General features: G+C 42.3%; 1 protein-coding gene across 1 annotated transcript in view; it reads left to right on the top strand.

The window, feature by feature from the left end:
* The window catches only part of pcdh15b (protocadherin-related 15b), a 591,688-nt gene that overhangs the window by 320,626 nt on the left and 243,315 nt on the right, over nucleotides 1-27,747 (top strand). Inside the window, exon 18 of the mRNA XM_068002764.1 lies at nucleotides 3,838-4,143. Coding sequence (XP_067858865.1) covers nucleotides 3,838-4,143 — 306 coding nt within the window. The remainder of the gene's footprint in view (nucleotides 1-3,837; nucleotides 4,144-27,747) is intronic.

Raw genomic sequence — 27,747 nt, 5'->3', positions numbered from 1 at the left:
CACGTGTTTACTAAAACCCAGTAAATTACACCGTGTTTTGCTTCGTTCTTCAGTTGCACCTTTCCAAAAACTGTGAAAATACTGCAAATAACTGCTTTAACAGCTAAACAAAATCTTTGTTACATTACACAAAAGAGGAAAACACATAACAAGCATTAAAGAGGGAGTGTAGCTTACAACAGCGAAAAGAAGGCACTCACAATGAGGACAGGCTTTTAAAGAGACAGTACACTGAAAACAAAAGAACACATTCTGTAGCTTGTGATCCTCTCCCTTTCTCCTTCTGGATTCCATCATAGAACTCCATTCTATACCGACTCAAAGTCTCAAGCTCACAGTCTGTATCCTCACTCAAGCATGGTGTAGTGAAGGTCCCGCCATCTTTCTTTTTGTTCTTTCTTCCTCATCTTTCAACCTACCCTTCTGAATTTCAACTTCCTCTCAGCCTCCCAACTCCTGTGGCTGAAACAACAAGACTCCTGCTGTCCAATCCTCCTCATTAATTTCCTTCTCCTTTATCAGTTTCTTCATCTTCGTCTCCACCTCACACAAAGTCTGACAGATTTTAACTAATGCAATACAAGTTCCTATATTCTCCTGGATATACATTGCATCTGATTTTTTACATAATCTTTAACTCCTTGTCTTCTTGAACAATTCTGTAACCTTTTGGCATGAGTTCTCTTCAGGACTGGTCAAAAATGACACTAAATCTGTTACACATAATTTCTCAAAATTCCTATGTCATGCTCTCAACATTGGTTGAGCTAGCCACTCTGTCAGCACTAAAATGTTAATGAACCATCACTATACTACTGGTAGACTGCAATGTCCTACACTCCCCAAAGATTCCCTTCCTTAACTGATTAGGTGCTATTAGTCCACGTCGGTCCTAGGATCTCGCTTACACCAAATATGCCAATGGCTATTGTGTCAGTCTCCTGGCTGGCTCGCCAATTTGTAGTCAATTTGAGTCTCTGTTCAATTGTTCGAGACTAACATTATATTGGTTAATAGCTATATGACTTTATTTAGCACAAGCAAGAATCAATACATTACAGTATTTTAGCAGTCATTTACAAAGCACAATTGAGAATTATATTACCCTGCTGTCCTTTGGGTAGAAGCCACAACATCGTTCCTTGTTCCTTCATTCACATACTCTATTCTTGCTTACCTGCCTGGTACTCTTTTTTTTCTGTCCTCTACACTTAATAAAGGCTCAGACTCCCCAGTTATATCCCAAAAAATTGAACTGCAGCAAAATACATCCAGTCAGGTGTTTTCCAAAGTATTCCCCTTAATTTACCCACCATATAGACAACATGTACTTGTCCAGAGGAGACAGTGCCTTGTGGCCCCCCCCATTATCTCTCATTATCCTTAGCACAATGTTCCTCAGTCCCTGCAGTTGATAAGTCACCCTATAGGCCTTGAAGATGACAGGAGTACTAGCTAGCTTCAGCATTCCATTATGTCTGAAGGAATGGAGATACTGCTATATTTCTCCCTTAGTTTGCAATAACAAGATTCTCATGGCTGTTAGTGCCTGCAGCTGTGCTAAGTTAATTTAAAAGCAGCCCATGTTATGGTACATTAGTTTCAGCTTGAGTCTTGACTAATTAACCCTTTTGAGCCTGGTTCCCCTAAATACCTTAACCTATATTTCCTTATATGTGTTTTTTTTTTAGCTTCTGCATCTTGAGCATTAATAGCTTGATGCTATCCATATATCTCTATGTGGTAGCTGACCAATACCCAAGGCAGGTGTTGAATAATAACTCACTAATGACACTGCTCCAAGCAGAGAAAGATTACCCTGAGGACCATGTTTTGACTCCCTTTTGGTATTCTACACAAACTATACATCTGCTTCACCTGACTTGATTTTCCAATATGGGAAATTATGGATTTCTTGACCCAGAAATACTGTAATCAAGATGCAGATTTCGTGCTGAGGATGGTCTTCTTGCCATTACATCCACTCTCATGAATATTGAACAAAATACCAAGAAAATTATTTGTGATATAGACCGCAACAATGTGACTTTACGATCAATATCTGTCAGCCTAGACCAAATTACCACAGGCTTGAAAATTTTACCTAAATTAATGGCCACCATTTCTCGATCAGTGCCTTCCACTGAAACTCGATCATCCTTATCTAACATTGTCAAAGTCATAATGGAGGTTACAAATTACATCAAACGTGATGTAAATGGCCTTATTTGCCTGAGAAGAATAAGTGATGTGGTAATGTTGCATGTTCATGTTGGGAGCCTTTTATTTAGTTATCCCATTGGCATTATACGCAAGCTATGAAGGGTCATCAGCTCTAGTGTGCAGGATATAGAAAAATCAGCAAATTGAGTCAGCAGGTGTTCGATGGGCTTTGCACCCAATTCCTTTTTGTCTGAAATTTTCTGGCTACATCATGTGTGTCAGGATGCCTGTAGACGTTTGCGCCATTGCTTCAGTAAGACCGCAGAATGCATGCAAAATATTTAAATGAATATTTGACATTTTTCAACTTTTGCACCAGGATTACAACTTTTCCCTACCAAGCCGACTTTGAATGGTTACAAGGGAAAGCTCTATGTGAAATGGAATTCTTAAAGGGAAACAGACTTTGAATGTTTTGTTGCTTTGTTTACAGCACTTTACTTTAGTACTGATTGTTCTTCAGATAATGCCATGGGATCTTTTACATCCACCTGAGAGGGTAGTCAGCTCTTGTTTGTGTCTTCACATTTTAGTTTTACTTTCATTTAATTTTTGCCTGGCACTTTTTCACCACATCAGCTTTGGCAGCGGCTGCCAATGGGTTGAAATTTTTCCAAATCTTTCTAAAGGGTGTAATTTTTTTTGTTGCCCTCTGTTTAAGTAGCCAGACACCTTTACATTTCCACCTACACTGAGATTTTCCACACCCCTCCCTCCCCCGTTTGATTAGCTTCATGCACAGATCCAAAAAAAGGATATTGAATTGAAATATAATTCCGCTTTTTGTAGATATCTAGACATTTTATTGCTGGTTCTACCCTTGCTGAATTGTTGCACACAATACAAACTGGGGAGGATTTGCGGCTTCCTCCTGAAACAGGCACAAAGTGGGCAGAGTGGATGCGCTGTCTATCTGAAGCCAGCATCAGGAGGTCCAAACTATTTCCAGGTTCTGGCCTTCTTTGAATTGAGCCAGTAGCTGCGGACGCCAGCTGCACGTTAGTTGTAACACACCAAAACTCCCATAAGTGCACTGAGTAAAGATGCACAGACCTGAAATGAGTGTGAAAACTAACTCATTTAGCACAATCAATATGCAAAGATGAAATTAACTGCATATATTGATAACCTCACTCACAAAAATTATACGGATGGCAGTAGAAGGCAGTATAGAAAATTTAGCATTGGCACAGTAGGGTTGCCCTCCTAAAGTTGAAGCAGAGTAGAGTTTTAGTCTGTGTCTGGGTATGTTATATCTGCCCTTTAAGTGCTTTATGATGATTTAGCCAAAATAGAAATGGCTTCATCCCCTGCTCTGTAATCCCTTCACTCGCTGAACACAAAAAAAATGCTAGGGAATGTAGCTTTCTAAAATTTGCATATTGAGAGACAGGACCTTTGAAAAGAATAAGAAAGTGATTTTGCTTTGAATATGTTGTACATTCATGCTTTAACTTACCTGTATTCATATTGTGAATAAGCAAGAATCCTTTTAAGATCAAGAATTGAAATATGACACATTAAATATTGTATTGTCAAATGTGAATAGCACATTTTGAAATGTCTTATGTAAGCTGTGTGCCACATTAAAATACTTGTGTTACTTCTTTTCAGGCCACTGATCCAGATGCCAGTATTAACGGGCAAATTCGCTACAGCTTGGCAAACTTCAATAACCTTTTCAGAATAACATCAAATGGTAGCATTTACACAATGAGGTCATTGGACCGAGAAACAGAAGATAAGTATGATTTGCTTGTAGAGGCTTCAGATGGAGCAGTGGACCCTCGTCACTCAACCTTGACTGTACCAATCAGAGTCCTTGACGTTGATGATAACAGTCCTGTATTTTCACAATCCACCTACGTAGTTTCTGTGCCAGAAAACAATGCAGCTGGAATGGTTATTCTGCAGTTGCAGGTAAGCCAAACAAAGATAATATTCACTATGAATACATTACATTTATAATCTTGTAACATTTTCTGCATGAAAAGCATAAGGCTAGAAACTACTGCTGGTAATATCACAGAATAAATTATTAATACGCTCATAGTGCTATTGTAATCAAGGTATCCTGGTCAATCAAAAGTGAGAATCATACAAATGAAGCAGCCATATCCACATGTAGCCCAGGATGATTCTAGACCCAGCCTCTCCACTCCCAAACTGACTGCATCCAGGTTCTCTGCTTCCAATCCAACTACCTCACTCCTCTCCAGACTTTTACTACGAACCGTTCGCACAATACGTGTGCTCGAGGTCCTGAGTTTTGGTCCGCCTATACTCCAGTCTGTCGGCCTGGACTCATATCCATCTCTATTCATTGGGCATGGATTTGGCCCAAGCCCACCCTACTCCATTCCCTGTGAGTAACACCGAAGGAAATTGACTTATCATTATTCAGTTTGATTCCTATAATGGCTCTTGTTTCTGTTGACATTTTACAGTAAAGATGCTTAAAGTCATTGTTAAATTTGATCTGGTTTTAATCTTTGCTTTTCTTCACCTTTCTCAATGTTTTATATAAAATTCTCAAAGGAGAACTATAGTCCAGAATTTACTCCTAGTGAAAGAACTTGCATTTATATAGCACCTTTCATACTTCAGCACATCTCAAAACGCTTTGCAGTCTATGAATTAATTTTGAAGCGCAGTTACTTGTTTTGTACACAAACATGGAAGCCAATTTGCTTGCAGCAAGGTTCCACAAACAGCATTTGAGATAAATGACCAGTTAATCTATTTTGGTGAGTTTGATTGAGGGATGAATATTGGCCAGGGTACCAGGAGAGCTCCCGGCTCATTGGGTTAATGCCTTACCTGAAATACGACAGCCCCTACAACACAGCAATCCCTCAGAACTGCAATTAAGTGTCAGCCAAGAGTATGTGCCAGCGTTCCATCAGAAATTTCTAATTCAACCTACATCCCATTTCACACAGATTGAAATAGTTGTGCCGGATTTGCAAGAGTCTAGGAAAGTTATTGAAAGGATACATATTGCCATTTGGACCTCTGTGGGATCTTGGACACAATGATATACACTATATAAGCTTCAAGGGGCTTTTACTTCATCAGTGTGCAGGTGGTATGCAACCACCAGCACAGAATAATACAGGTAAATGCTGCATCCCCGTAAGCCTTCATTTTAACATAATCCTCAGTGCCACCATTGTTCAAAGGGGAAGGAAGGGAGGAAGAAAATAAACTTTCATTTATATAGTGCCTTATCACTGCTCTCAGAAATGTCCCAAAGTACTTCACCTACAGTATATTACATTGAAATGCAGTCACAGTTTTATGTAGGCAATCAAGAGAGCCATCTTTGATAGTAAGCAGGGAGATGAGCGACCAATCTGTTTTTGATGTTAGTTGAGGGAAGAATGCTGGCCAGGACACTAGGAAAAATCCCTTCAATTCTTTGAATTGTGTTGTGGAATCTTTAATGCCCCCTAAACCACCAGAACAGGCAAACAAGAGCTTGGTTTAATGCCTCACTTGATGGACGACACCTCCAACAATGCAGCATTCCCTCAGCACTGCAATGAAGTGTCAGCCTAGATTATGTATTTAAGTCTTAGAGTGCAGCTTGAGCCCACAACCTTCAGTCTCAGAGGCAAGAATGCTACCAAATAAACTTAGCTTCCAGGAAACCAAAGCTACCCTCTGCACATCATGGGCCATGACATCTTTGCGACAACCACACAGACAGAACAAAGTGCAGGTACAGAAAGGTACATGCAAAAACAAGGATATTCATAGAACAAATAAGAGATTCAGATATCTGGAATAATCGGTGAGACATACAGTACAGCCTTTTCAAGGGCTTAAGTGTGATAGTTGCCTGCTGCATGCTGCGTGCTTCACTGCACAAAGGCATCATCACAGAGAAAGAGCAACAGAATACAAAAGACGTTGCAGAGCAGATGGCTGAGAATGGAAAAATGACTGCAGAATCACCAGTGCAGGAAGAAAGCTCGGTGCGGCAGGTACTAATCCGAGACGTCTCCCAAAAGTAACTGAGCTGGCCAGTTTAAAAAAAACACATGTCAATTCACACGTGAAAATTTTCCTCTTCCACATCACCTCCTCACACACGTTCCTCCTCTGACCCTCGCATACCATTTATTTCCACCTTTTGCTATGGTCCTTCTATATTTTAAGCAGCAATATATAAATACTCAGTTCAAGTGCTGTGTTTTTATTTCTACTGTCTTGCATCCAGTGAATGTTGTCCCTTGATTACACATGGTGCTTTCCCTTGTGTTTGTTGTTTGAATGTGGTGTGAAATGCATAGTCTACTGCTGCTTCTCAGTGATTCCCTAATGAGGGCAGTAGGTGTACTGGTTGGTTGTAGAGTTTCACTGCCGGTGGTGACATGAGAGTGCCATGTACTGCAGACTCAGAGGTCCCTGTGTGTGAGTCAGCCATGTCCATTGCTCTTCTGGCAGCCTAGTCCTATATGCTTTTTGAACATGTATCAATACATTCGGTGTCAGCCGTGGCTCAGTGGTAGCACTCTCGCTTCTGAGTCAGAAGGTCGTGGGTTCAAGTCCCACTGCAGAGACTTGAGCACAAAATCTCGGCTCACACCCCAGTGCAGTACTGAGGGAGTGCTGCATTGTTGGAGGTGCCGTCTTTCGGATGAGACATTAAGCCACGGCCCCGTCTGCCCTCTCAGGTGGACGTAAAATATCCCACTGGACTATTTCAAAGAAGAGTAGAGGAGTTATCCCCGGTGTCCTGGCCAATATTTATCCCTCAACCAACATCACTAAAAAAAACAGATTATCTGGTCATAATCACATTGCTGTTCGTGGGAGCTTGCTGTGTGTAAATTGGCTGCTGCATTTCCTACATTTTAACAGTGACTACACTTCAAAAATACTTCATTGGCCGTAAAGTGCTTTGGGAAATCCTGAGGTTGTGAAAAGCGTTATATAAATGCAAGTCTTTCTTTCATTATGTATTGTCACGTGTGCAGAGATGCTTGATAGCCCAGATGTGGCATGTCCTAACAACCAATAATATGATCCTTGACTATTACATGTATGCCTCTGCTTCAGAGCATCCTCTCAGTATGTCTATTGAACAGAACATTGAACATCAGGGAAGTCTGCAAATCTCTGGTTCAAGGTTGTCTGTATCTGTTCTCCAAGCTGGTAAATAGTGCATCTTAGAAATTGGACTCCAAGGTTCCTATAGCAGTAATGTGAGTATTCCTGAGAGTTGCTTTACTGAGAGCAAGTTTACTACAGGACAGAGTTGCAATCTTGATTGGTGTGGAGTCCTATTTCTGGAAGTTGTGGGCTGCACTGAAGGTGCCACAGAGGTTGTCACATACTTCATGGCAAACAGCAGTGCAGATACACATTCGTCCATGATTGTACAGATTCAGCTAGTGGATTCCTCCAAGGTCCTCCTCCTAAGTGTTTGAAATGTGTTTTCCATGGAGATAAGAGACTTGTGCAGGCGATCCTGCTCGGGCAACAATCTGAACTTGTAAGCAAGTCTTGTGAGGCCTGAATCCCCAGGTGCTGCAGCAGAGCCAGTAATCATGCTGGACTGTGGCTCACCAAATGACTGTGCTTGTGTAGCCTACACTGCTTGGACTTCCTCCCCTTGTGTCCCCTCCTCAACCTCACCATCCATTTCCTCTGAGGGGATGGGGGTGTAGCTATGCTGATGCTTGGATGAGTTGGTGATTGTGGCACTGGGAGCTGTGAGGCATAGACTTGTTCAGAGGCATTATGTTGATTCACTGTTATTCTATTTCTGTCAAAAGAGAGAACAATGTCAAGTTTCTGTCTCAGTTAACAAGACTGCGACACTACAAGTTATTGCATGGTTTTATTAGTGATATTATTCAAGTTCAGTGTAGGCATGTGTGATTGTTATTCAGTCAAATGATGTCACATGGTACTAGACATGAGCTTGTGAACAGTCCCTGGCTTCATCCTTCACTTCCTCTGTGTTCTCCCTGCCAATTATTTACAATGTGGCCTCCCTGAATGGGGTACAGGGTTTGAATTGCCTGGTCCATTTCCAGTGTGGCGCTCTTCATATTGGTTGTCCTGCGAATTGAAGAATACTGGAAGTACATAGTACACTGATGGATAAAGTGATGGTCCTTTCTTTCCCTCAAACTTAAGGGGCTTTTACTGCTTCCTGTGGTGCATTCTTGGAGTGAAATTTGTCAGGAAAGAGCCTTACTGCTCTGGTATTCACTATTTCAAAATATTTAGTGACTGTTTAGCATCTTAAACAGATGCTGGACATTATTACTGCAGTTTGTGTTTCATTGACTGCCTCTTATATAATTATTACAGCGCACAGCTTCTTGCACTAAAGAACAGCAGTAAAACTGTGGTTTCATGAGCTTAAACAACATAACCAACACTCAAATAATTCTTGGCCATAAAACAGTCACTTTTAGCTTAGTGTGCTCTGTTTGATTTGTTGCCTCTCTCTCTCTCTCTTTATTTTCACCTTATTCTCTCTCCTCTCCAATGCTACATAATTCACACATCCCTTTAAGCTACACCATCCAATAATAAAGCTGAGAAATGACAAAGCAAGATAAGGGAGCCAGACTGTCAAACAACCTGTGGTTTAGAATTTACATTTCTCTTGTTCAGACTAAACCCTTCTATCACTTGAGCTACAAGGTTGCTGGCTTACCATTCATCAATTTCTGACTGTAGTATATCATTTATTAATTTTACCTATCTTTAGTTTTTATTTGACAATTAATGTACTACACTACCCACCACTTATACCATCCATGTTTCACACGGCAGACATCTATATCGGGCAAATGACGCTAACCATTTACCAATACCAGCGAGGTTAATTACAAAGGCGCACATTAACATAGTAAGCCAGCTATTTTGGACAGTGGAGGATCTAATGCTGGTTATCACTGTTGAAGTGCGTGGCCAGAGACAAGATATGGGCGATAGAAGATTTGTCGAGTTAATGTTCACAAGTTGCCTCCAGTCATCAGGATGATGCTGTTAACTTTTGTACTCCTCCAGCACATTTCAGAGACCGGTACACTGCACCAAAGCTTTCTGTGCAATAAACACATCTATTAATGGTATCAGTTTTAACAATATTATTTAATTTCCTCTTTTAAATGCTTTTCAATTGATTAGCTCAATGTATTATAACAAAGACAGGCAACACTTCCAATATGTTCTCTCACGATTTATCACCCACTTCTTATAGCGGGCAAATCGCATTAACACTAACGTGCCTGCTATAAGCGGTGGGTACTGTACATTCAAATTAAAATTGCATTTAACTGCATTAAAATTAAATCCACTCTTATGAACATAGGAACAGGAGGAGGTCATTCAGCCCCTTGAGCCTGTTCTGTCATTCAGTTAAATCATGGCTGATCTGTACCTCAATTCCATTTACCTGCCTTTGCTCCATATCCCTTGATACCCTTACCTAACTAAAATCGATCGATCTTGGTCTTGAAAGCTCCAATTGTTCCCCAGTATCCACAGCCTTTTGGGGGAGAGACTTCCAAATTTCCACTATCCTTTGTGTGAAAAATGCTTCCTGATTTCACTCCTAAATGGCCTAACTCTCATTTTAAGATTATGCCCACTTTTTCTGGATTCCCCCACCAGAGGAAATAGCTTCTCTATATCTACCCTATCGAATCCCTTCATCATTTTAAAGACCTTGATTAAATCACCCCTCAACCTTCTAAACTCAAGGGAATACAAACCAAGTTTATCTAATCTGTCCTCATAATTTAACCCTCTAAGCCCTGCTATCATTCTGGTGAATCTGCTGTACCTTCTCCAAGGCCAATATATCCTTCTTGGGGCTTGATGCCCAAAATGAGGTTTGGTGCCCAAAAATGGAATGCAATGCTCCAAATGGGATCTGACCAAGGCTCTGCAACTGATATATAACTTCCTCACTTTTATATTTCAGTCCCTTTGAGATAAATGCCAACATTCCATTATTTTTTTGATTACTTTTTATACCTATGCACTAGCTTTTAGTGATCTGTGCACATGGGCACCCAAATCCCTTTGCTCTTCTGCAGCTCCTGATCTCTCACCATTAAGAAAATATTCCGATTTGTCTTTCTCTGATCCAAAGTGGATGCCGCCTTCTTTATACAGACAAGACAATTTCTTGAGTTAATACAAAACTAATTGGGAATATGACATAAGAAGTCACAGCAAAGTTTCAAATCCAATTTGTATTTCATGTCATGAAATGTTATTGTTTGACACTGTGCAATATACCACAATTTAATTTATTTAATTGAAAATTAAATTGGATAACTACGCACTGATCTGAATAACTTGCCTGATTTCATGAATAGCAATGTTTTTTTAAAGTTATCCACAATGAATATTCTTCTTCCCAATTCTGCTGCTGACCATACATGGATCTCATGGGTTTCAGCTTTCTTTTCTACCAATTGTAGCACTGACAATATGGGAACAGTGAGTGGACACTAGATACAGAGCACAAACCTTCTCTCTCCTTAATCAGAGTATATATTTCCCCAAGAATAGTTCTTGTCTTGAGCCTTTGTTTGTAATGCTAATCATTTTTTGATTCAAGTTTGTCACATTATTTAAAGGGATCCCCTAAGGAGGCCATACTGTGGCCTTCTCTTCAACTATTTGTTCAAAATATATGCTTGGATTTTTAACTCCTTTGCAGGTTAAAATATATTTAAAACCTTTACTTTTTGATGGCTGGCTTCTGGTCAGAGCTTTCAGTTCTCTGCCATTTCCATGGTTCGCTATTAAAGTTTATATCCAAATGATGTCTATTCACCTTTAGCTAGGTTTTAGCTCTTGCTCACCTTGTACCAGCAGCCAAGGAATCAAAGATTTTGGATGTTGCATAGTTAATTTTCAAATGTCTGCTTGCAGTGGTTTACAGTGATGCTTCAAATAGTGTAGTATCAATTTTACATAACAACATAAGAAATAGGAGCAGGACTAGGCCATACGGCCTCTCGAGCCTGCTCCGCCATTCAATAAGATTGTGGCTGATCTTTGACCTCAACTTCACTTTCCCACCCAATCCCCATATCCCTTGATTCCCTTAGAGTCCAAAAATCTATCTATCTCAGTCTTGAATATACTAAACGACTGAGCATCCAGAGCCCTCTCAGGTAGAGAATTCCAAATATTCACGACCCTCTGAGTGAAGAAATTCCTCCTCATCTCAGTCCTCAATGTCCGACCCCTCATCCTGAGTCTTCTAGCCTGTGGCCCCTAGTTCTAGACTCTCCATCCAGGGGAAACATCCTCTCAGCATCTACCCTGTCAAGCCCTCTTAGAATCTTACATGTTTCAATGAGATCACCTCTCATTCTTCTAAATTCCGGAGAGTATAGGCCCATTCTCCTCAATCCCTCCTCATAGGACAACCATCTCATCCCAGGAATCAATCTAGCGAACCTCCGTTGCACTGCCTCTAAGACAAGTATATCCCTCCTGAGGTAAGGAGACCAAAACTGTACACAGTACTCCAGGTGTGGTCTCACCAAAGCCCTGTACAATTGCAGCAAGACTTCCTTACTCATGTACTCCAACCCCCTTGCAATAAAGGCCAACATTCCATTTGCCTTCCTAATTGCTTGCTGTACCTGCATTTTACCTTTTGTGTTTCATATACAAGGAAACTCAAATCCCCCCGAACACCAATATTTAATAGTTTCTCACCATTTAAAAAATATTCAGTTTTTTTATTTTGCCTACTAAAGTGAATAACCTCATATTTCCCCACATTATACTCAGTCTGCCACCTTCTTGCCCACTCATTTAACCTGTCGATATCCCTTTGAAGACTCTTTGTGTCCTCCTCACAGCTTACTTTCCCACCTAGCTTTGTATCGTCAGCAAACTTGGATACATTACACTCGCTCCCTTCATCTAAGTCATTAATATAGATTGTAAATAGCTGAGGCCCCAGCACCGATCCCTGCGGCACCCCACTAGTTACAACCTGCCAACCTGAAAATGACCCATATTCCTACTCTCTGATTTCTGTCCGTTATCTAATCCTCAATCCATGCTAATATATTACCCCCAATCCCATGAGCCCTAATCTTGTGTAACAACCTCTTATATGACACCTTATCGAATGCCTTTTGAAAATCTAAATATACTACATCCACTGGTTCCCCCTAATGTACCCTGCTAGTTACACCCTTAAAAAAACTAATAGATTTGTCAAACACGATTTCCCTTTCATAAAACCATGTTGACTCTGCCTTTGTTATGATTTTCTAAGTGCCATAGAAAAAATAGGAGCAGGAGTAGGCCATTCGGCCCTTCGAGCCTGCTCCGCCATTCAATATGATCATGGCTGATCCTCTATCTCGATACCATATTCCCGCTCTCTCCCCATACCCCTTGACGCCTTTTGTGTCTAGAAATCTATCTAGCTCCTATTTAAATATATTCAGTGACGTGGCCTCCACAGCCTTCTATGGTAGAGAATTCCACAGGTTCACCACCTTCTGAGTGAAGAAATTTCTCCTCATCTCAGTCCTAAATGCCCTACCCCGTATCCTGAGACTGTGACCCCTCGTTCTGGACCTCCCAGCTAGGGGAAACATCCTCCCTGCATCCAGTCTGTCTAGCCCTGTTAGAATTTTATATGTTTCAATGAGATCCTTTCTCATTCTTCTAAACTCGAGTGAATACAGGCCGAGTCGACCTCATACGACAGTCCTGCCATCCCAGGAATCAGTCTGGTGAACCTTCGCTGCCCTCCCTCTGTGGCAAGTATATCCTTTCTTAGGTAAGGAGACCAAAACTGCACACAATACTCCAGGTGTGGTCTCATCAAGGCCCTGTATAACTGCAGTAAGACATCCTTGCTCCTATACTCAAATCCACTTGCAGTGAAGGCCAACATACCATTTGCCTTCCTAACTGCTTGCTGCACCTGCATGTTTGCTTTCAGTGATTGGTGTACAAGGACACCCAGGTCCCTTTGTACATCAACAGTCCCCAATCTATCACCATTTAAATAATACTCTGCCTTTCTGTTTATCCTTCCGAAGTGGATAACTTCACATTTATCCACATTATACTGCATCTGCCATGTATTTGCCCACTCACTCAACTTGTCTAAATTGCCTTGAAGCCTCTTTGCATCCTCCTCACAACTCACGATCCCACCTAGTATTGTGTCATCAGCAAACTTGGAAATATTACATTTGATTCCCTCATCCAAATCATTGATATATATTGTGAATAGCTGGGGCCCAAGCACTGATCCCTGCGGTACCCCACGAGTCACTGCCTGCTACCCCGAAAAAGACCCATTCATTCCTACTCTCTGTTTCCTGTCTGTTAACTAATTTTCAATCCATGCCAGTATATTACCCCCAATCCCATGTGCTTTAATTTTGCACACTAACCTCTTATGTGGGACTTTATCAAATAAGGACATTACTTTATCAAAGGCCTTCTGAAAATCCAAATAAACCACATCCACTGGTTCTCCCTTATCTATTCTACCAGTTATATCCTCAAAAAACTCCAGTAGGTTTGTCAAACATGATTTCCCTTTCATAAATCCATGTTGACTTTATCTAATCCTGTTGATATTTTCTAAGTGTCTTGTTATCTAATCCTTTATAATAGACTCTAGCATTTTCCCTACTACTGATATTTGGCTAACCGGTCTGTAGTTCCCTGTTTTCTCCCTCCCTCCTTTTTTAAATAGTGGGGTTACATTTCCCACCCTCCAATCTGCAGGAACTGTTCCATAATCTATAGAATTTTGGAAGATGACAACTAATGCATCCACTATTTCCATGGCTACCTCTTTTAGTACTCTGGGATGCAGATTATCAGGCTGTGGGGATTTATCGGCTTTCAGTCCCATTAATTTCCCCAGCACTATTTTTTTACTAATACTAATTTCCTTTAATTCCTCCTTCTCACTAGTCCCTTGGTTCCCTAGCATTTCTGGGAAGTTATTTGTGTCCTCTTCCGTGAAGACAGAACCAAAGTATTTATTGAATTGTTCTGCCATTTCCTGGTTCCTCACTATTTCCGGTATGTTTTTTGTGTCTTCTACTGTGAAGACCGATACAAAATATTTGTTTAATGTCTCTGCCATTTCCTTATTCCCCATTATAATTTCTACTGTCTCCGTCTCTAAGGGACCCACATTTACTTTTGCTAATCTCTTCCTTTCTCTATACTTGTACAAGCTCTTACAATCTGTTTTTATATTTCTTGTTAGTTTACTCTCATATTCAATTTTCTCCCTCTTTATCAATTTCTTGCTGATTTCTAAAACCCTCCCAATCCTCAAGCTTACTACTCTTTTTGGCAACATTCTAAGCCTCTTCTTTTAATCTAATACTATCCTTAACTTCTGTAGTTAGCCATGGTTGGATCACTTTTCCTGTGGAGTTTTTATTCCTCAAGGGTATGAATATTCGCTGGGAATTATGATTTTTTTAAATGTTCTCCATTGCTTATCCACCATCATATCTTTTAATCTAATTTCCCAATTTACCTTAGCTAACTTGCCCCTCATACCAACATAATTGGCCTTGTTTAAAATCAAGACCCTAGTTTCAGAATTACCTACATCACTCTCAAACTCAATATGAAATTCTATCATATTGTGATCACTCTTCCCCAGAGGATCCTTTACTATATGATTATTAATTAGTCCTATCTCATTACACAATACTGGATCTAAAATAGACTGTTCCCTATTTGGTTCCTCGACATACTGTTCTCGAGAACTGTCTCAGATGCATTCCATGAACTCCTCCTCCAAACTGCTTTTGCCAATTTGGTTTGCTTAGCCTATATAAAGATTAAGGTCCCCCACGATTATTGCATTACCCTTGTTACATCTTCCTCTAATTTCCTGATTTATACTCTGTCCAATACTATAACTGTTTTGGGGGGGGGCCTGTAAACTAGTCACACCAGTGTTTTCTGCCCCTTGTTATTTCTTAGCTCCACCCATATTGATTCTACATCCTGATTTTCTGAGCTAAGTTCCTTTCTCACTACTGTCTTTATCTCATCTTTTAATATCAGGGCTACCCCCCTCCACCTCCCCCCCCCCCCAACCCTTTTCCATTTTGTCTATCTTTTCTAATAGTCAAGTACCCTGGAATATTTAGTTCCCACCTTTGATCACCCTGCAACCACATCTCAATAATGGCTACCACATCAAACCCATTTGTCTCTATTTATGCCATCTATCTTGTTATGAATACTTTGTGCATTCAGATACAGTGCCTTTAATTTTAAGTTTTAACTTTTTTTTCCCCTGATGTGACCTTAGTCACTAATGCGCTATTACCTTTGTTAAACTTTCTGTCCCTTCCTGACACACTCTGCTTGTTTTTACCCGAATTGCTGCTCTGCTCTACAACCTTGACTTTTCTTTTTAGACTGATAAAATTACCCTCACCTGAACCCCCCCTCCACTCCCCCCCATTAGCTTAAAGCCCTATCTACTACCCTAGTTATTTGACTCGCCGGACACTGCCCGGTTGAAGTGGAGCCCGTCCCAACAGAACAGCTTCTTCCATCCCCAGTACTGGTGCCAGTGCCCCATGAATTGAAACCCCTGCTTCCCACACCACTCTTTCAGCCATGCATTTAAGCATCTGAGCTGTTTGTCCCTATGCTAATTTGCGTGTGGCTCAAGTAGTAATCCAGATATTATTAACTTTTGAGGTATTGTTTTAATTTGGTCCCTCATTCCTCAAACTTCTCAGCAGAACCTCATTCCTAGTTCTACCTATGTCGTTGGTTCCTACATGGACCATGACAATTGGATCCACCCCCTCATGCTCCAAGTTCTTTTCCAGCCGTGAGGAGATGTCCTTAACCCTGGCACTGAGCAGACAACACAGTCTTTGCGACTCCCGGTCACGGCTGCAGAGAACAGTGTCTATCCCCCTGACAATACTATCCCCTACCACTACCACATTCCTTTTCACTCCCCCCACTTGAATGGCCTCCTGTACCATGGTGCTGTGGTCAGTTTGCCCATCCTCCCTGCAGTCTTTGATCTCATCCATACAGGTAGCAAGTACCTCGTACCTGTTAGACAAGGTAAAAGACTGAGGCTCCTCCATCACTGCATCTTGGGTCCCCATACCTGCCTGACTCGTAGTCACATCATCCTGTCCCTGACCACTGACCAAATCTAAACTACTACCTAACCTAAGGAATGTGACTGCCTCCTGGATCAAAGTGTCCAGATAACTCTCCTCCTCCCTAATGCATCACAATGTCTGCAACCCAGACTCCAGCCCAACAACTTTGAGCCAAAGTTCCTTGAGCTGCAGAGACTTACTACACATGTGGTTGCTCGGGATCTCGCTGGTCTCCGCAAACTCCCAGCGGCAGTTATGACACACCACATGCCCTGCCATCTCGATCTAGCCTTGTTTTATTTATTTACTTAATTAGAGTTTTTATTCACTTGATATTTTTAGTTTTATTAACTAATTAGTTTATCTAGTTTAAGTTATTAATTTAATAAAGTAATAGCAAGTTATAGTTTTCCAGCTCTTAGTTTAACCCGTTGCCCTAATTTAGAGAGGAAAAAAAAGGGTAACACTCACCACCAACCACCACCTGCTGTCCTATGACATCACTCTTTCAAATTTCTGCCTGTGTGAGTTAGTCTCGACTGTAAGTGAAGGAGGGTCCTCCCCTATAGGGTCTCCGCTCCCACTCCTTTTATCCCCACTCTAAGGCCTCCGTTCCCATTCTCCTCTCGGGCCTCCGCTCCCGCTCTCTTCTCAGTCCTTTTATCCCCGTTCTCGGGCCCTCGTTCCCACTCTCCTCTCGGGCCTCCGCTCCCGCTCTCCTCTCAGTCCTTTTATCCCCGTTCTCAGGCCTTCGCTGCCACTCTCCTCTCGAGCTTCCGCTCTCGCTGCTCCCACTCTCCTCTCAGGCCTCTGCTCCTGCTCTATCTTGGGTCTCCGCTCCCACTCTCCTCTCGGGCCTCCGCTCTCACTCTCCTCTTGTTCCTTTTAACCCCACTCTCGGGCCTCCCGCTCTCGCTCTGCTCTCGGGCCTCCCGCTCTCGCTCTGCTCTCGGGCCTCCCGCTCTCGCTCTGCTCTCGGGCCTCCCGCTCTCGCTCTGCTCTCGGGCCTCCCGCTCTCGCTCTGCTCTCGGGCCTCCCGCTCTCGCTCTGCTCTCGGGCCTCCCGCTCTCGCTCTGCTCTCGGGCCTCCCGCTCTCGCTCTGCTCTCGGGCCTCCCGCTCTCGCTCTGCTCTCGGGCCTTTTATCACCGCTCTCCGGCTTCCCACTCTCGCTCTCCTTTCAGGCCTCTTATCCCCGCTCTCAGACTTCTGCCCCCGCTCTCCTCTAAAGCCTTATATCCCTGCTCTGGGGCCTCCCGAGTTTTCTTCAACTTCGCTCCATCATTTGCAGAAGGTACTGTCTCTTGCTGTGCTGTAGTTTCATGGGTATCTGCAACTTACTGTTAGCTTGGCCAAATCATCATTTTTCATATGTGAACCGAGACAGAGGGGTCGATTTTAGCACCCGCAATCGGGTGCGTTCCTGGCGGGGGGGGGCTCCGAAAATCGGGGATTCCAGAGGCGGGGCGGGAGTCCGGCTCCAACTCGCCCACTTTTGGGTTTCCCACAGACGTGCTGACATGCGCGCAGCCCCCGCATGTGGGACTCCCGCTGGCAATTAAAGCCGGCAGGGTACCACTTATAGTGTTTACTTTGGTATTTCAGGTTGTTTACAGACCTAATTAACGAGATATTTTAGGAGGGTTGGGATTTTACAAACAACTGGGACTGTTTCCCGTACTGGGGGAAACACTCCCAGTTCAAATTTTTTAAAATTTGTTCATGGGATGTGGGCGTCGCTGGCGAGGCCGGCATTTATTGCCCATCACAAATTGCCCTTGAGAAGGTGGTGGTGAGCCGCCTTCTTGAACCGCTGCAGTCCGTGTGGTGAAGGTTCTCCCACAGTGCTGTTGGGAAGGTAGTTCCAGCATTTTGACCCAGCGACGATGAAGGAACGGCGATATATTTCCAAGTCGGGATGGTGTGTGACTTGGAGTGGAACGTGCAGGTGGTGTTGTTCCCATGTGCCTGCTGCTCTTGTCCTTCTAGGTGGTAGAGGTCTCGGGTTTGGGAGGTGCTGTCGAAGAAGCCTTGGAGAGTTGCTGCAGTGCATTCTGTGGATGGTACACACTGCAGCCACAGTGCGCCGGTGGTGAAGGGAGTGAATGTTTAGGATGGTGGATGGGGTGCCAATCAAGCGGGCTGCTTTATCTTGGATGGTGTTGAGCTTCTTGAGTGTTGTTGGAGCTGCACTCATCCAGGCAAGTGGAGAGTATTCCATCACACTCCTGACTTGTGCCTTGTAGATGATGGAAAGGCTTTGGGGAGTCAGGAGGTGAGTCACTCGCCACAAAATACCCAGCCTCTGACTTGCTCTCGTAGCCACAGTATTTATATGGCTTGTCCAGTTAAGTTTATTGTCAATGGTGACCCCCAGGATGTTGATGGTGGAGGATTCGGCGATGGTAATGCTGTTGAATATCAAGGGGAGGTGGTTAGACTCTCTCTTGTTGGAGATGGTCATTGCCTGGCACTTATCTGGCGCGAATGTTACTTGCCACTTATGAGCCCAAGCCTGGATGTTGTCCAGGTCTTGCTGCATGCGGGCATGGACTGCTTCATTATTTTAGGTGTTGCAGCCATCAGCCTGTGGCAGCTGGAAAGGTCCATTTGACAGGTGTGGGGGGGATACCCTCACTCATTGCAGGAGGCCACTCTGTCACTCTGGACAAAGTTTGTCCTCCACCACCCTCCTCCTAACAATAAAATTCACCAACTTGCACACTTACCCCGGGGTCCAGAGACATGTACCTACCTTGCGGACCCCCTCAGATGTACATCTTCCGGATGGGGGCCGCCGTAGCTGCAGTCATGACCTCCTCGGAGGGCGAACAGCATCACCAGCCTCGTCGGCCACGCCGTCCACCTCTGACACGTGGAGCTCCACAACACAGTGCTGTGACACATCCACCTGCACAGCAGGAGGGAGGGCAACCACAGAGAGAGATGAGTCGCAGAGGGCACTACCCTCGCCACAGGGTCCACAGACCGAGGTTATCTTCGTGGACCTCTCTGAGCAGCAGTGCACACGGAGGCTCAGAGTCACTCGACATGTAGTTGTGGACATCTGCAGCCTCCTTCATGCCGAGCTGCTCCCGGCTGGCCCGAGCACCATCTTCTTACCTGTCGCTGTCAAAGTCCCCACTGCCCTCAACAACTTCTCCTCTGCATCCTTCCAGGGTGCCACCGGGGACATCGCCGACGTCTCTCAGTCGTCTGCACAAAAAAGCTCTGCAAATACACCTGCACCACTCTGCAGTGACACAATGGGTGGCATCAGGTGTGGGTCTTCATTGTGATCCTCAGGAAAGGGCATTATTGCACAAACCAGACAAGATTTGCAAAGACGTGGCAGTAGTGTTGCTAATATAATATGTAATGTGAGTTGGTCAGAAATGAAATATAAGTAAAAACCATGACAAACCCTCAAACACCCTTGTGCATCCCCTTCATGCTCACAACACATTTGCCTTACGCTTCCTCCTGCACATATGTGATGCATGCCCTGTGGCTGCAGCACAGGTAGTGGCAGGTTGAGTGAGGCTGACTGTGAAAGAGATGCATGAGAGGGTGAGTATGAGATAGAGCCATGAGATTGTATGAGGATTGGGTTGAGTGGTAGTGGCGGGATGAGTACTGGCGAGGTGAGTAAGTGCAGGTAAGATGAGGATGAGGTTTGAGTGGGTGTGAGGTGTGATGTGATAGAGTAGTGTTGGCAGTGCAGAAGGAGATGTGGGGTGGGGGAGGTGATGTGGCAGACGGAGTGTAGGGGAATGAGTAAGTGTACTCACTTTGGCTGACCTACTTAGGTCATTGCAGCGCCTCCTGCACTGTATGCAGGTGCGCGATATGTTGGTGGTGCAGGTGACCTCCTCTGCCACCTCGAGCCAGGCCTTCTTGGTGGCAGGGGCAGGCCGCTTCCTCCCGCCCTCCGGGGGGAAGATCTCTGTCCTCCCCCTCCTCCTCACCCCATTTAATGATACATGGAGTGAGGCATCATTAAACCTGGGAGCAGCCTTCCCCCTGGGCTGCTCCATGCTGTAATTTTTCCTATTTCTTGCAGCATCAGTCAGTGGAGGACTGCCCCTTTAAATAGAGCTCCTCCAGCTGACAGACCTTACTGCGCATGCGCAGTCCGCCCGCTGCACAGCTCAGCAGCGGGGAACCCGGAACAAGAGGTAAGTGGATCCAATCAGCCTGCGATTGCACGCGGAGCAGACTGATTTCACCGGGCGCGTTACCCACGCGCCCAATCGCCGCCCCGCCGCCCTGGTAATATCGGGCCCAGAATGTCAACACAACCACACCAGATCTGCTAATTAGATAAATGAAACAAAGCAATTTGCTCTTTCGATCAAAAACAATCAGATCTTTTATGAAATAAGCAAATCATACTTGCCACAATGTCATGTGGCCATTTTTCTTATTTAACAATGGCCTCTCCTGTGTAGTGAACTCATACTGACACAACTTGACTATTTTTATTTACTGAAAGCAAGGACAGAGAAAACAAGTGCTCTTATAAAGGTTTTGTAAAATAACAGATGGTTGAGTTGATTTACAGATGTGTGTGGGTCCCTTGCTGGTTTTAGTTTTGTGTTTGCAGGTGTAGTTCAGACCTTACTTGGGTTTATCATTTATATCAGACCATCTGTTATTTTGTGTAAAATTTAGATTTTCGATTTTGAGAGCTTATCATTTAAAGCCCGTGTGGCATTTTTCATACAATGTGATCTTCTTCATGGGTCTTAAAATTTGTGGTTTCTTTTAATTTTAGTGAAATGTTGTGCTTGTCAATTGAGGCAAAGGAATGTCATGCCATTTCAGGCACTCAATGTCACCAACAGGTCAGGGTTAGCACAACCACCTGCAAGATCAAGGATCCTCTCCAGTACCTAATGTAATTTTAACAAAAAAGTAGATCTGAGTGTAAAGGAGCGAACATTGCTACAAATTTAAATCTGCTTGCATTTAGATTGTCAGGACATCTCAAAATCAGAGTGTGTGAGTGATTTTTGATTGCTGAGTGCTTTACTTCCTTGGTCACCGAATGGTGATAGATGTTAGTTAGGTAAATATATACATGTGAAGTACATTTACCTGTATTGTGTGAGTGTATGTAAGGTGTTTTCTACTAAAATTACTGCATGTGGCTAAAATGGTGTCACCATAGCCACATCTGTGGCTAGTCAATGATTTCTATTGGACAATACTGCTGTCAAACACATTTGCCTGTTGCACTATGTGGTTTTAGCATCGATATTATATGTTCACTTCTCTGTCTTTTACTGTAGTAGGGTTGGTTATCCATTTGAGAGTGTACCCCCATAAACAATTAAGGAAAACAGTCCTCTGGAGGAATTACTGCTTGTGTGTTTAATCTCCTCCCCATCATATATACACATGTACCTCCTAGTACGTTTCCTACATTACAACACTGAGTACACTTCAAAAGTACTTAATTGGCTGTAAAGCGCTTTGAAATGTCCTGAAAGGCGCTATATAAATGCAAGTCTTTCTTTCTTTAGTAGTCAATTACGGAATGACAACATTAGTGCCTTGGAGCAGTGTTACCCATTCTCTTGATTACAGTTGCATACATGACATAGGGATCTAAAATAATACTGAAGTACATCTAGCTGATGCTTGGTTTCACAACATTTCCCAAATGTTTCCAGCATTAGTGCTGTGTAAGTGAAACTATGACCTAATCCTGCTGTATTTACCCCAGAATACATAGCAGGCTCCCTGGTGATACGGCTATAGGAGTCAGCCACAGTAAACTAATTTTTGAGAATGTTGTTGGTTTGCCTTGTAAGAACATAAGAACATAAGAAATAGGAGCAGGAGTAGGCCAATCGGCCCCTCGAGCCTGCTCTGCCATTCAATAAGATCATGGCTGATCTGATCCTAACCTCAAATCTAAATTCATGTCCAATTTCCTGCCCGCTCCCCGTAATCCCTAATTCCCTTTACTTCTAGGAAACTGTCTATTTCTGTTTTAAATTTATTTAATGATGTAGCTTCCACAGCTTCCTGGGGCAGCAAATTCCACAGACCCACTACCCTCTGCGTGAAGAAGTTTCTCCTCATCTCAGTTTTGAAAGAGCAGCCCCTCATTCTAGTTTCACCCATCCTTGGGAACATCCTTACCGCATCCACCCGATCAAGCCCCTTCACAATCTGATATGTTTCAATAAGATCGCCTCTCATTCTTCTGAACTCCAATGAGTAGAGTCCCAATCTACTCAACCTCTCCTCATATGTCCGCCCCCTCATCCCCGGGATTAGCCGAGTGAACCTTCTTTGTACTGCCTTGAGAGCAAGCATGTCTTTTCTTAAGTATGGACACCAAAACTGTATGCAGTATTCCAGGTGCGGTCTCACCAATACCTTATATAACATCAGCAATACCTCCCTGTTTTTATATTCTATCCCCCTAGCAATAAAACTAGTTTCTTCACTACAACTTTTCAACAATAGTTAAGTATACTGTAATACCAAGACAAGAATTTCAAGTGGCAAAATTCAAAATATCGGGGTAGACTTTGACTTTGTGCAGTAGTGTAAAACGGGTGATAGCGAGTCAGAAGCCTGCTTTACATCTCTTCTCGTCTTTATTTCCATTGAAGTCATAGAATCACAGAACAACGGGAATAAAAATTGGGAATGATATAATATGAGTTGCTGATTTACACCATCGCACAAAGTCAAAATCTATCTCAGAGTGCAAAGGGTGTAGAGTTATTGTAGTGACTGCATAACTTGTGAATTGCTACTTTACATTATTTCAGCACAGACCTACTGCTGGAAATGTGTTAATAGCTAAACGTGGATGATTGAAATACGTTGTTGCCAACTGGAATCAATATATACTTTTTTTTAAAAATGAATATTTTTGGTGATATATATTTGTACTCACAACGGTCGGTAATGTAATTTACGGGCAATGCAGCTCCCTTTTCCACTTGTGGCAATCAGTGCCACGTCATAAGACCATAAGACCATAAGAGATAGGAGCAGGAGTAGGCCATTCGGCCCTTCGAGCCTGCATCCGCCATTTAATGAGATCATGGCTGATCTGATTTTTACCTCAACTCCACTTTCCTGCCCTTTCCCCATATCCTTTGACTCCCTTGCTGATCAAAAATTTGTCTAATTCAGCCTTGAATGTATTCAATGACTCAGCCTCAACAGCTTTTTGGGGTAAAGAATTCCAAAGATTCACGACCCTCTGGGAGAAGAAATTCCATCTCATTTCCGTCTTAAACGGGCGACCCCTTATTCTGAGACTATGCCCCCTAGTTTTGGATTCCCCCATGAGGGGTACCATCCTCTCAGCATCTACCCTAGCGAGGCTCCTCAGAATCTTATATGTTTCAATAAGATCTCCTCTCATTCTTCTAAACTCCAATGAGTATAGACCCAACCTGTTCAATCTTTCCTCATAAGACAACCCTTCCATACCCGGAATCAACCTAGTGAACCTTCCCTGAACTGCCTCCAAAGCAAGTATGTCCTTCCTTAAATAAGGGCACCAGAACTGTATGCAGTACTCCAGGTGTGATCTCACCAGCACCCTGTACAGTTGTAGCATGACTTCCCTGCTTTTATACTCCATCCCCCTAGAAATAAAGGCCAATATTCCGTTTGCCTTCCGGATCACCTGCTGCACCTGTATGTTGACTTTTTGTGTTTCATGTTCGAGGACACCCAGATCCCTCTGTACCGCAGCATTTTGTAGTATTTCTCCATTCAAATAATATTTTGCTTTTTTATTTTTCCTCCCAAAGTGGATGACTTCACATTTTCCCTTATTATATTCCATCTGACAATTTTTTGCCCACTCGCTTAACCTGTCAATATTCCTTTGCAGACACTTTGTATCCTCATCATGTACCCCAGATCAAGTGCAGCAGCATGGACCAATAGTGGAATAAAGCTCACTTGCCTCAAAAATGCACCTCAGCCCGAATCCTAGGAAAGCAATCCCTACTGCTTAAATGCAAATTTTCTATTGCATATTAAGAATATAAGAAATAGGAGCAGGAGTAGGTCATACGGCCCCTGGAGCCTGCTCCGCCATTCAATAAGATCATGGCTGATCTTCTACCTCAACTCCACTTTCCTGCCCAATCCCCATATCCCTTGATTCCCTTAGTGTCCAAAAATTCCAGCCATTGAGATTGACAACAACTGGGGACCCTTCTCAATACACCTTTTAAAGGTATCCAGTTAACAGGAATAGCTGGATAGAGGAAGTATTTAGTATATGTTAAAGTATGCCCATTATTAAGCTCTTATTTTACTTACAATTATAGTTTTTACAATTTCCCATTGCCCACTATATAACAAATACAAGAATAATTTTAATAATTACTAGTATCATTTGGTAGTATTAGATAAGTCCAACCCAGGCTGTTGGGATGAAAGTCTCTTCTGTCTCCTGGTAAAACAGTTCTATATGAAATGAGTTTGGTCTTAGTCCAATTTTTTAACAACCATATAGGAGCACAACAGCAAATTACATATAATTTGGCGGTAATTAGTAATCTTCAAAGGGGCATATGATGGCTGGTGCAGGAAATTAAAAATTGCGTGGTGCTCTTCAGAGGTTGGGGCTGAAACATATTGTTGGGGTGGAGCAGAGGAAGCTATATTCTGCATTTAACTGCTCTCCCTGACCTGGAAGTGCTGAAGCTGACACTTAAACTGTTTCAGTCCCCCAGCACTAACATTTGATGAGGACAAAAAAAAATCATAATTTCTTTTTCAAAACTGAAGAACCAATTCAGAACCATAACGAAGCTTGGATCCTACAATTGCCTGAACAAAAAACCCTTTTGTTCTTTAAAAATAACAAAGTCTTCAAAGGGTTAAATCTTTGCCAGTGCTTTAAATTCTTCAAAAGCAAAATACTGTGGATGCTGGAAATCTGAAATAAAAACAGAAATTGCTGGAAATACTCAGTAAGTCAGGCAGCATCTGTGGGGAAAGAAGCAGAGTTAACGTTTCAGGTCGATGATCTTTCATCAGAACAGTTCTGACAAAGGGTTGTCGACCTGAAACATTAACTCTGTTTCTTGCTTCACAGATACTGCCTGACTTGCTGAGTATTTCCAGCATTTTCTGTTTTTACTTTAATATTCTTTTCAGATTTATAACTGTTTTTAATTAAAGACCTGTCTCACCATAGCTTTTGAAGTGTATTGATTGTTTCTTGTCTGTTCTAACACTCCTGTGGCCTTTCCAATCGATGGAATTAAAACAATGTTATTCTGTGGCTTTTGGGAACTTACAACATGACATTGTAACTGATATAACTTTAAATCAACAGACTAATGAAAGGCAACTTTTCTTACCTACCGAGGACGAATAAATTACTGTCAATGTGTCAGTCCTCATTAAATGTAAATCAAGAACTATAAATTAAAATAATCAAATGTTGTACATGTTTGTATGTTGCCTTGGCTCACTTGGTAGCTCTCTATCCTCTATGTCAGAGGATTGTAGATTCAAGCCCCACTCCAGCACTTCAGCACATAATGCAGGCTGACATCCTTCAGTGCAGTACTGAGGGAGTGCTGCCTTGTTGGAGGTGCTGTCCTTCAGATGGAATGTTAAACCAAGGCATGACTGATGGTTCAGGCGATTGTAAAAGATAGCATGGCATTCTTCAAAGAAGAGCAGGGAGTTGTCTCAGCGTCCTGGTCAACATTTCTCCCTCAACCAATGCCACCAAAAGAAAGACAGATTAATTGGTCACTCATCTCATTTCCTGTCTGTGGGGTCTTGGTGTGTGCAAAATTGGCTGCCATGTTTGCTTACAAAATAACCGTGACTGCACTTCAAAAGCATTTAATTGGCTGTGCAGTGCTTTTGAACACCCTGAGGACAGATAAGATGCTATATCAAGTTTCTACTTTAACTCTTTAGTAATGGAATAATTTTCTTTGAGGAACCGTGAAGCACAGGATTTATTCTACTTGGTAATTATCGGATCTTTCTTACTTACGGAATTGCACTGTGCATTACTATAATGTCTTTATTAAAATAATATATCATGAGATTTCAAATGAATGAGTACGTTATTTTAACAAAAGCTAAAATATTTCAGAATGTGATTTCAACCCATTGAATTTATCAGTGAAAATAATGTTTTATTGATGACCATTTGTACATCATTAGATTTTGTTTCATTTATTGTGCTTGATTTACTTTAATGAGAACTGAAACAAGGACGATATTTTAATCATCTGCAGGAGATAAGAAGAGTTGCCTTTCACCAGTCTGCTGATTAGTAAAGAACGTGTTCTGAGTTTCTATGAAATTACTCTGTCTGCTATTTTAATAAAGGCCCTAACCTGTTTAAAACAAATGGATTAACACTGTGGTTAAAATGGTGGATAGAGACATTTGGGACAAATGTGTTCATATGAAATTCCTTTGTACACTATTTTAATGAAGGTGTTAACATATTGCATAGTGTGAATTCTACCCCCATGTTCCATAGTTCCCTGTTGAGTTCAATTTGCATACACAAATTGAATAGAATATTATTGTAACAATCTGATGATTTAATTTCCCTCAACAATTATTACCAAGTTATTAAATGACTTTGCAAATTGATTTGGGAGATTCTCAACAAAAACCTTTAATCCAACTAACATTGATGCATTGAAAATTGTCCCACTGCATAACACACAAATAGCAGCTGAGGCAAAGAAGAATACTTGCCTAGGGGTGATTGACTGCGAAAAGGCCTTTGACATAATCCATCAAAATCTCCTGATGCAGAAACAAAATCATCATGAAACTCACCCTGACTAAGTCAAATGGGTCACTACGTTCCTGTTACACTATAGAAAGAGAACTGAAATCAGTACCAGAGCGCTTTACAGCTTTGGGACGTCCTGAGGTCATGAAAGATGCTAGATGGGATGGGAAAAAGCCAGCAGTGCGTCCCCACAACATACCAGATTAAGTCCATCTTCTTAACAATTGACTACTGACTGTGTTTGAATAATGAAGCAGCCAAAAAGGTGGATGATGAAATGGGTTTTCAAAAGTAGTACGACTGGAAATCTTACAAAACCCCTAGATGGTCTTACTTAATGGACAAGAACAGGATGAAAATCAACTCTATAAAACAAAAAAGTGCCTTACACGCAATGTTTTAGCATACTGTCACTTCACCACAGGGACCTGTGTTGAAATACGAAACAGACTCTTCTCCCTGTTGGATGCAAAGCATCCTACGTGAAATAAGTGTGGCAGTTTCTAGTGGGTGGGAGTGTACAGTCCAAAACTATCTATAATTTGGCAATAATTCAGACTAAATTGACAATCTAACTGTGAGATCTACGCACGTGAGGG

The sequence above is a fragment of the Heptranchias perlo genome, chromosome 21 (genome assembly GCF_035084215.1).
Source record: "Heptranchias perlo isolate sHepPer1 chromosome 21, sHepPer1.hap1, whole genome shotgun sequence".
Taxonomy (NCBI): Eukaryota; Metazoa; Chordata; class Chondrichthyes; order Hexanchiformes; family Hexanchidae; genus Heptranchias; species Heptranchias perlo.
The sequence above is the reverse complement of the archived record's forward strand: the minus strand, read 5'-3'. Positions and strand labels throughout refer to the sequence as shown.